Genomic DNA, 9,932 nt, shown 5'->3' with positions numbered 1-9,932 from the left:
TGTCTTCCCCCCGTCTGTCTCCCCAGAAACACTGAGGCTTGAACAGTTAATGGCCCCAGCAGGTCTGGCACCATCTGTCCCTCCTGTCCCCCTCATCCCACGTCTGTCTCCATTCACTCAGGCTTGCTGCTAAATCCCCAACAGCGGATCAACCTCAACAAGTAATCAAAGGAGACAGGGAGGAAGGACTGAGGAGCCAGCCTGGAGTGTGACGCTTCTGTGTGAGGACACAGACCCTGACAGGCTGGAGAAGGACCCTGAGCATCCCTTGGCTGCCCCATACGCTGGAGCCCCCTGGCCCAGCCTCACCTGGGACTCAGAAGGGAGGAAGGCAATGTTGATCTCCGTCAGGGTCTTGATGACCTTGGCAGCACGGGACTTCACCAGCTCATTGAAGAGGGCGTCGGGGCAGGCTGTGAGGGGAGGGAGAGGAGGAGCTCAGCATCCCACCGTCCCTGCATGTCTTTAGTGCCAGGGACCTTTCCTCCCCTCCAGGTACTCACAGTCAGTGAAGAAGACATGGGCAGCTCTGTACTTGGAGGTGGGGGGATCCTTGAAGTCGTTGATGAGGGAGTGGATGGACTGCAAGAGAGAAGGGACCAGCTGGGCTGGGCATAGGGGTGGCACCAGCATCCTCCCTCCTGCCCTGAGGTATGCTCCAAGCCTCTGCTCCATTGCACCACTGGCCTCACTGGAGCCAAGATGCTCCCTACGGGCACAGTTACGTGTCCCAGTGTGGGCATCCCACTGCCTCCCCAGCCCCATGCTGTGTATTCACCTTCTCGGAGGGGGTAATGAGGTACACAGCCTCCAGGCTGGGCAGTGGCTCCCGGCGCTTGTTGATGTCTTCCACAACTGGAGAGGGGGAAAACAACAACCATGGCAAGGATGGGTGAGGGCAGGAGTTGTTGGACATCCCACCAACCCTGCCAAACCGTTCTGTGTCCCCAGCCCCTCAGCACTGCCCACACAAGAGTTCCAACCCATGGGGCTGTGTGTATGTGCCCGGTAAGGTCACAGTGGACCAGTGGAGTCGTCTGTGTGCTCCCATCCTGCTGTTGCTGTGGGTTATGTTATTCTCACATCCCTCTACTGGAGGGGACCACTTGGGGTAGGTGATGCTTTGGTGGTACCCAGGCTGGGGCAAAACCCCTGCCCCAAACCTCCTGGTGCATGGCCTAGGGTGTTCTTCTCCTTTCCGAGTGTGGCAGGGAGCTATTTAGAGGGGTGACATAAGATAATACTTTGTCTCCTCCTCAGACTGAGATACCACGAGGAAATGAGGTGTTTGGGCTCCTCCAGCCCCAGCAGGTGAGGAGAAAGGCTGTGAACCATCAGCCTGGCACCACGACAGTGGTCCATGAGCAACGGGAGGTAGCGTGTTTCCATCCCAAGTGGGACGGGGATGGGTGGACTGGCTTGTGCCAGCCTGGAGATATCTGCAGGTCCAAGAGGGAGGTTCTGCCTTTCCCACAGTGAGGTTCGCTGGGCCAGGGGCTTGTTACTCACTTGTTATGCCCTCGGTCATGATGTCGGTCATCTTGCAGCAGGAGGAGAGCATCCGCATGCTGAGCTGGTCCACCACCAGCACCTGCGGAGAGGGCTGTGAGCTGGGGCACAGAAGGCAGCCACAAGCTGCTGTCTCCCATCCCTTCCTCATCTTTTTCCCATTCCTTCCTCATCCCTTCCCCATCCCTGGGGGCTCCCTGCCTGCACCTACCCCCTGCTTCCTCCTCCGCACCCTCCTCCTCTCCTGTCCCTCACTCAGGGGTTGATGCTCACCTTCCATTCTCCCTTCTTCTTCACTTTCCGGATCACATCGTGCATAATCTCTGCAAAAGAAGGAGCACAGGGCAGGTGAGCACCCCAAGTCCCCCCTGTAGCACCCCAGGCCTGCTGACAGCAGCATGGGGGGCACTGAACCCCCAACCCACGGTGAGCCCCACTCCCCAGCACATTTCCTAGGGATGTGGCAGGAGATGGGGATAGGTTTGGGGTATCTAGGGAGAGCTTGTCACCCCCAGCCCTGTTTCTATCTCATGTTTGGCACTAATATCAGAGCCCACAGCAGTGGGGAGGTATGGGAGCGTTGTTGGGGGGTCCCTCTGGGGAGCCTGGGGGCCGCCCCCCCATGTCTCAGCCCTAATCTGAAGCACCAGAAAAACAACAAAGGCTTAAGAGCTCCTTTTAGAAACAAGACTCAAGCGGCCTCAGCCTGGTCCTTGTAATCCCCCAAATCCCATTCCACCTCCCGCGCCTGCCATGCTTATGCAACCAGCAGGGACAGCAGCACCCGGGGGTCTCCCCACACCCCTCGGCCCTATGGCCGCCTTGCACCCACATGCCATGGGGTGCCACTGGGGCTGCTCCCTGTGGGGTGCAGGTTAAGGCCATGTGAGGAGTGGGGTGCAGTGGGGACCAGGGTGTCATTTGTGGGGCTGGATTGTGGGATAGGGGGTTTCAAGCCTTGCTAGAATCAGTATCTGCCCTCCTGCCAGACACATGCGCTGCCAAACATCTGCACTGGGGCAGCTGAGGTGCCCCCAGAACCCTGAAGGTCCCTTTTGTACCCGGGTGTACGAAGCATCACCCCTTGCAGAGCAAGGATGCATCTGTGTCCTCCCCATGGTGTTCTCCCTGGCTTTCTGCCCTGGAGGGCTTTGCTCTGACCCTCTGGTTCCAAGATCAGGGATTGAAATGCCCAGTTAGAACCCAACTAAGGAATGTTTCTATGTTATTAAACACACGTGGTGTGTGGAGCTCACTGTTGTGGTGTCACTCTGCCTTGGGAGTGACCCCAAGGGTAACGGTCCCCCAGTAAAGCTCCTTTTGGGTTTATAAAGTGTTGCCCCTTTGAGGGGCAGTGAGTGCGGCTGCATATCCATCTCCTTCCCAGTGACATCTGCCTGTGGGATGCTCCAGAAGGATGCTGGCTGTCAACCTGGAGTCCTGCCTGCCCTTGGTCACATCCTTTAGCCTTTCCATCGGTGGAGGGGCTGCATGGCTGGGGAAAGCAGATGGAGCTGGACACTGCTGGGGTGGGAAAAGCTGCTGCCTGCACCCATATGTGTTTCCCACCTGAATCCAGGTCACCCACACAGCAGAAAGGTGGAATGGGAAATGTCCTCCCCATGGGCAGGAGCCTGCCCCCATCCTGCTCTCGGATCCTTTGCTGGTGCAGGAGCACGGGTCAGAAGCAGGGATGCCAGCCAGAGCATCCCTCCTCTTCCTTCCATTAGTCACATTTGGCTCCTTCCCCGGAGCAAGGCTCCAGGAATGAGAGCTGTTTACAAGGCAGCTCCTGCCCTCCATCCCATACCAACAACCTCAGTTGCAAACTATATGGCACAAAGCACAGGGGGACATGGTGGTGCCCCATGTCATGGTGACCAGGAAGGGCTCAGGGTCTGGCTGTCAAAAGACATCCTGCCCCTGTGATGACATATGGCTTTGCTCTAGGGCTGGGAGGGGAAGGAAAGAAGGAAGGAGGTTGGGAAAGAGCATCCTGGGGCCCATTGGTGCAAAGGCTCCATTGCTGAAGCGAGCAGGGGACAGCCCAGCACACGGGAGCCCCAAAATGCTGCCTCAGCCAGCCCTGAGTTTGTCCTTGTGTGGCAGCTGCTGCAGGGGACATTCGTCTTCAGCACCTTGCTCTGTGGAACTCCTTCCCCCTCTTTTGCATGTGTATGGGTTGAGCTGCATGGGGGATGCACGTCGATGGGGGGAACATCTGCCCAGCTGTGCACCTCCCAGTGCAGAAAGGGCCATCATGATCCCCCCCTCCCACGATCCTGGCACCAACACAGGCTTCCCAGAGCAGAAACTGGCACCTCTGAGGGAACTGCTCTGAGCTTTGTGGTTTTAGGGTGTCCATCCCATGGTCAGAGGTGGACCCCACTGCACTGGAGCCAGCGCTGCTCCTAGCCTGCTGCAGGCAGGCACAGACAAACTGATGTCCATGACAGTAGGTCAGATCTGGCTCCAAAGTTCTCCAAGCTGGTTTCCAGCGGCTGCCAGAGCCTCGGCAGGGCTGGGAGAGAGGCAGATTCACAGAGAACCCTCCAAAGAGGCTCTGGCAGGGCAGGAGACACAAAGCCACATTCAGAGGGGACATGGCCATAGCCTGCATATCCTGGGAGTCCTTGTGGTATCCATCAAACCCCCAGGTTAGGGAAGAGTAGTCTGTCAGCCCTCGGGTAGAACAAGAGGGCAATGCTCAATGCTAGGGTTGGCCAGAGCTGGCACGGAAAGGGGGAAATGTGGGAATTCTGAGGTGAAAAGGAGATGTAGGAGGGTACAGCCTATCCCTGGGGCTGTTTTGGCTCATGCGGCTGCTGGCACTGGAGCTGGGGCTGTGGATGGGATGCTGGGCAGGACGTGAGCGCTGCTCACACCATGGTGAGGAGTCTGGAGGTCCCCAGGCATCTCCGAACAAGGACCTTGCACCTGCTGCTGGGTGGGAGATGAGCACATGGGGATGGATGAGGCACCAAGGGCTTGGCCAAGGCCAGATGTGAGAAGATACCAGACCTGTCCTTAAGCAGGGCAGTTCCTAAGCAGCATCTCTGGCACAAGCACATCCAGCCAGGAGAAAGGATGCCAGCACATACTATGCTGTTGATGTATATGATGAACAATGGATGAGCAATGCCAGGGAAGGCATCCTTAAGCAAATTCTTTATGGCCCCTTCCTACCGTAACCATTCCATGATTCTATGATCCAATTCCACACTCAGGAGAAGTTATCGGATCAGCAAGAGATTCCTCCATTCCCTGAGGTCCTCAAGTCAAGCCTGGCCACTCCTGTGAAGCAGTGCTCTTGTGTTCCCACATTAGCAGGTCAGATGTTGCCACCAATGTCCCCAGGTGGTCTGGCCAGCCAGAGCTGTTGGACTCTAACATGGTAATGTTCACAGTCAAGTGTTTCATCTTCACCAGGTTTCAGAGGGAAAAAAATGCACATGTGCATCTCATGCAGTGCCTTCCACACTTGGCTTGTCTGGACCTAGCACATTGCATCTGATTCCTTCGGGCTGGAAGGATTCTAGTTCCAATGTCAACCAAGAACAGACAATACAGACAGCTCAGGACTTACCCTCCACTGCAGAGACAACATCAGCGCCTACAGACAAGGAAGCACACCCCACCTGCCAATGCAGGACCGCGGCAAGTGGCATGGAAATGACCCACTGCATCATTTCCAAGCAGGGCCAGAAGCTGGTGACACGGTGGCCTAGTAGGACCTGAGCCTACACATCACTCCAAGAGGCTTAGCCCATGGTATTTATAGTGAGCTGGCTGGGCAACAGCAGCCAGCCCCATGTCTCCAACTGGTTGTGGGGGAAGAGGAACAAACCCTGCCACTGCCTGTGCCCACACAAAGCCTGGGCTGAGATGGACTCATCTGGGATGCCCCAAGCCCATTATCCTGCCTCAGGAAGAGCCTGAAGCCCAGGGAGCAGCCGTGACCTCCACCAGTGGTGGAAGCAGTAGAACAATGTCCACCCGGAGTACCAGGATGGGTGAGGGATGCTGCAGCCAGGGGACCACAGGAACCCACAGTGAGGTTTGCTCAAGACCCGCTTCTCCTCGAAAGCTGCCACACTGCATCTCCAAGAGGTATGTTTGGTTTGGGTTGACTTGGTAACTGCTTTTTGCTGGTTCATTAACTGATTGCTTAAGACTGTGAATGTTACATAGATGTAACCATGACTGAATGTTGTGGAGCACATATCTACCTCTGAACATCCTCAGCAGGGATCTCAAGGTGCCAGTGCTCCATCCTAAAACAGTCCCCAGTAAAATAGGCTCCATGGATCAGAGGATGGCTGGAAGGCCATCAATGCCATTGAGGACATACAGGACAACTTCATTTACAGGAGGCAAAGCCTAGCTGGTGTCCTTCAGTGCAGCTAAGAGGCAACTCAGATGATTTGAGTCCAGAGAACACTGTGTCCATAAACCAAGTCTCAAATATCTCCCCTTCAGCACTCTGTGTCCTCAACACCTATTTTTTCTCTCTGGATTATTTCTGGTGCCCACCTGGAAGACCTCAGCCTTGCTGGAGGACACGTTCCTCACTTGGGAACCTGACAGTGGCGCAGCCCAGATGCCATCCAGCTCCAGTAAGTCCAGCACTGCCCAGGCTCAGCTTCATCCTTTCCTCCCCAACCCTGGATGAGGTGATCTTTGCTATTTTCACACACGTTCATCCTTTTCCTATTTGCTCTGCTCTTATGAAGGATGTACCAAAGCCATGGGAAACCTGCAGAGCCCAGAGAGAAGGACAACAGGGACCTGGAGGTCTTGAACTCTTACGAAACGGAGTAACACAGACAGAAAGGAGTAAGGGAAATTAAATGCATGATCACGGCCATGAATGGCTCTCACTGCCTGCACTGGAGAAATAGGGTGACATACACAAGGATCTCACTGTGGGATCACTCCTGGCACTGATTCCTCAAGTCTGCCCAAGGATCTGGGAGCTGGGCAGGTCTGGGTAGAGTCAATGGACCACAGACCACATCAGGTCCCTTCTGAAGGCATCACCCTTCACTAACGCTTGTCCTTTTCCACTAGGTGATTCCATCCCTGGCAGAGATGCTGTACCTGGGTGCTGGTATAGCCAAAGTTGGTGGTGCTTTGTGCCAAGAGGAGCCAAGAGCAGGACAGCACACAAGGGGTGTCAAAGTGTCCTGGAGGGGAGATAACCCTCTCCCAGGGGTAAGTCACCCTTTCCTATGTGTGTGACCATGACTTTCTGAGCTGGTTCTTCTCTGCCTTGAACCAAGAGGGTCCATCCAGGCTGGGCTGGCCTCCTGTGCCCACACGGACACCAGGGACAGGCTGGAAGGCAGCTGACGTGTGGCAGGTCCACCTCTGGTGATCTTTGCTGCTCTCTTAGTGACACAATGTGAAGCCAACTGATGGGCTCCATCAGTGACGCTATAGCACGTGTTAACATGTGTGTGTACACATTCGTGTGTGTGTGTGTGTACCTGGGAAACATGGAAGCCTGTAAGTTAATGCACCTTCAGCTCGATCTATTTTTGCACTCTCCAAAACACTAGAGCCAAGTCCCTTCCCGCACCGTGAGTTGGTGGACACAGCATCTGCTTCTCAGCGTGCAACTAAAAGCCATGTGACAATGATTCTCTTTATAAACGTGTTGGTTTTGTGGGAAGAGGGAAGGGATCTCTCTTGGGATGCTTTTCCTCACAGGTGCAGGGAAATTAGTCTTCTCCCTTCTTTTTTAGAGGGAAAGAATCCAAGTTCTCTACATCGGTAGCTTTTCAACCTTCTTGCACAGGCAGACACCAGTGGGTGGATGCAGACCTGCCAAAGTGAGGTTTGTCGTTCTTGGTACCCTTCCATGGTCATGTGTGGCCAAGTATTCCTCAGCCCTCCTTCTCTCCCTGCCCGTGGCACTCCCTGGAGCTGGGGACTGGGAGGCTGGGCTGCCCAGGAAGAGACTGGCTCCAGCTCCTGGGTCTACTCCCACCCACAGGGGACAGGACACAGAGGACAGGGCACATTGCAGGCACGAGGATGCAATGTGTACCCCTGCAATGGTCCCAACAGGAGTAGCCAGCCCTGTGCCCTTCACTGCCTCCTCTCCCTTGCCAGACCTGGTTCTGGGACAGAACACAAGCCTTGAGCTGGGCTTGGAGCATCCTCCATGGGCAGCATCTGTGCCCTTTGCACAGGGCTGGTGGGAGCTGTGGGGTGCCCAATGCATCCTGAGTGAGTGACACACCAGCAACTAGCAGCAAGTCCCCATGGCCCCTGCCTGTGCCTCATCCCTGTCCCTGGAGGTGCAGCACCTCCTGTGCAGCTCAGAAGGAGCCTGCATCCCCAGGTCATCACATCCCAGTGTGGACCAGGAGCGGACCCTCGGGAGGTTCAGATGGAGACACTGGGTGACACAGTGTGGCTGTTACACGGGTGCTGAGGGCCCATCAGACCTCATCCAGGCAGGATTTAACCATGGGGCTCCTCGGTGGGGCTCTGGCAGGCAGCACTCTGGCACAGGAGGCTGTATAACAAGGATGCTCCAGAGGAACATCAGCTCCTGTCCTGGGGGAAGGGTGTTTTCCTGCTATCTCCAGAAGGGAGCAGGGTTCTCCCTTATCCCAGAGCTGCTCTGCTTCTCCCATCTGTCCGTGACAGCATCGTCAGTAAAAGGAAGAAGCCCCTGGGGAGGTTTCTCTCCTCTTGCAGGTGGAGGGGTCCAGGGGGTTTCAGATCCATCGTGGCTATCACCCCAGCTATGTGTCTTGCACCAGCCCATCGTGGTGGCAGCCACTGTGCAGGTGTCACCCCTGCAGCACAGTCCGTCTTGGTGATGGTTCAGTGAAGTAAAACCCAGCCTCCTCCTCCTCCTCTCCACTGCAGGGTGCTGCAGGAGAGCAGGGACCAGCCTGGGCAGGGAAAGCTCAGGGCAGGGAGGTGCAAGAAGGCCCTGGGACAAGAGAGGATGGGGAATGTGAATGTGATGGGGGGTGAGATGAAGATTTGGGGATGGGAGGCTCGGAACTGGATCAGCTCCATGCTTGGGTGAGATTTTGCTAAGCAGAACCAGAGCAAAGTGACTGGTTCTCCAGTGGGGTTCTGGGGAGGCGGCTGCAGAGGGAACAGAGGCACAACAGGAGGATGTGGTCCTTGGGCATCGCACTCAGCTCTGACCCCGGCCAGAGGAAAGCAACTCCTGAAGGCATGCAGCCATCCCTGATGGATACTGTGGGGAGGTGCAGGGACACCCCTCAGCACGCACCCCATGGCTCTATCGGGGGGACACAATCTGGTTCTGCCCATCTCCTGCAACACTCACCCACCTCATCCCTCTTCCCACCTTTCCAGGGGCCTCCAAAACCTGCCATGGCACCAGCTGGTCAGAAGAATAATCCGGGTCTGGAGGGAAGCCAGGGCAGAATGCAGTGACGGAGGGGGGGCCTGGCAGAGAGAGCCATGGCAACGCGGCAGCATCCATCCATCCTTCCCTCCATGGGAGGGATACGTGCCCTGGGGTCAGCCCCAGGCTTGGACCTCCTGCTCCTTAGGAGCATCTTCTGCAGGAAAACCTTTGGGAATCCCTTTAGAGCAGGCTGGTGCAGTGGCGGAGAGCCGTGTGCCATCTGCATTGGTGCCCAGTGGGGGAGGTCCTGGTACCCTGCTCCTGACTCCAGCTGAAAACAGCACCTGAAGGCAGGAACGAACCCACCGAGACCAGGAGCTTCCCATGGGAGCCCAAGGAGGGATGGGAGGGCTGGAGCCCACAGGCTGCTCCTCAAGGGCCCCGTCCCTCACTCCTCTGCAGCATTTTGCCTGCACATCTCTGCTCCCTCCTTCCCAACACCCCCGCTTCCCTGATGCCCAGCTCCCAGTTCTCATTTTCAGTCTGGAATGAGATTTTTTCAGGGAAGAACAGAGCATTTTGTTACCCTGAAGGGGAAGATTGAGACAGATTTCCATAATGTGTATGTGTGTGCTGCTCTCCCCCAGCCTATTTCAGCACAGAGACAATGAATGGAATAAGGGACGTGCAGAGGAGCTGGTCCCTGTTCCTTTTTTCAAGAGGGCACAGGGAGAGCTGGATGGGGCCTGGGAGTGGGTGGATGGCTGGTGTCATCGTCGCTCACCCCGGAGGCAAGGGGACCCATCCAAAAACAAACCCAGCAAAGCACAAGAGCCAACGTCCCCCTTCCCGAAAGCTCATCCTGCAGCAGAGAAACAACCGTTCCTTTGCCTTTTCCTGTTGGTTTTCCAGCTTGATAGGCTCAAACCCTCAATGCAGCACCCCAGGGTGACGATGATGAGGAGGGAATGGCTCAACCCCCCCCATCCTTGGGGTAGGGTGATGACTGGGAACAAAGCAGGGCCATCCATCCAGGGGGATCCCCCCCCTTCTCCATCACATCACCACCCACCCGATC

The 9,932-nt window shown here is 56.2% G+C and overlaps 1 protein-coding gene across 3 annotated transcripts in view; it reads right to left on the bottom strand.

Moving 5' to 3' along the window:
- LOC104402607 (syntaxin-binding protein 1) overlaps positions 1–1,827 on the bottom strand; it is a 9,993-nt gene extending 8,166 nt beyond the window's left edge. For all 3 annotated transcript variants that reach the window (XM_010010519.1, XM_010010518.1, XM_010010517.1), the window contains exons 1-5: positions 1,783–1,827; positions 1,510–1,591; positions 779–855; positions 504–582; positions 310–413 (exon numbers count right to left, since the gene is read on the bottom strand). In XM_010010519.1, coding sequence (XP_010008821.1) covers positions 310–413; positions 504–582; positions 779–855; positions 1,510–1,591; positions 1,783–1,827 — 387 coding nt within the window. The remainder of the gene's footprint in view (positions 1–309; positions 414–503; positions 583–778; positions 856–1,509; positions 1,592–1,782) is intronic.
- Between the last annotated feature and the right edge of the window lie 8,105 nt (positions 1,828–9,932).

Source organism: Nestor notabilis, unplaced genomic scaffold, assembly GCF_000696875.1.
Source record: "Nestor notabilis isolate BGI_N333 unplaced genomic scaffold, ASM69687v1 scaffold23202, whole genome shotgun sequence".
Taxonomy (NCBI): Eukaryota; Metazoa; Chordata; class Aves; order Psittaciformes; family Psittacidae; genus Nestor; species Nestor notabilis.
Note: the sequence above shows the minus strand (reverse complement) of the source record. Positions and strands in the feature narration are given on the sequence as shown.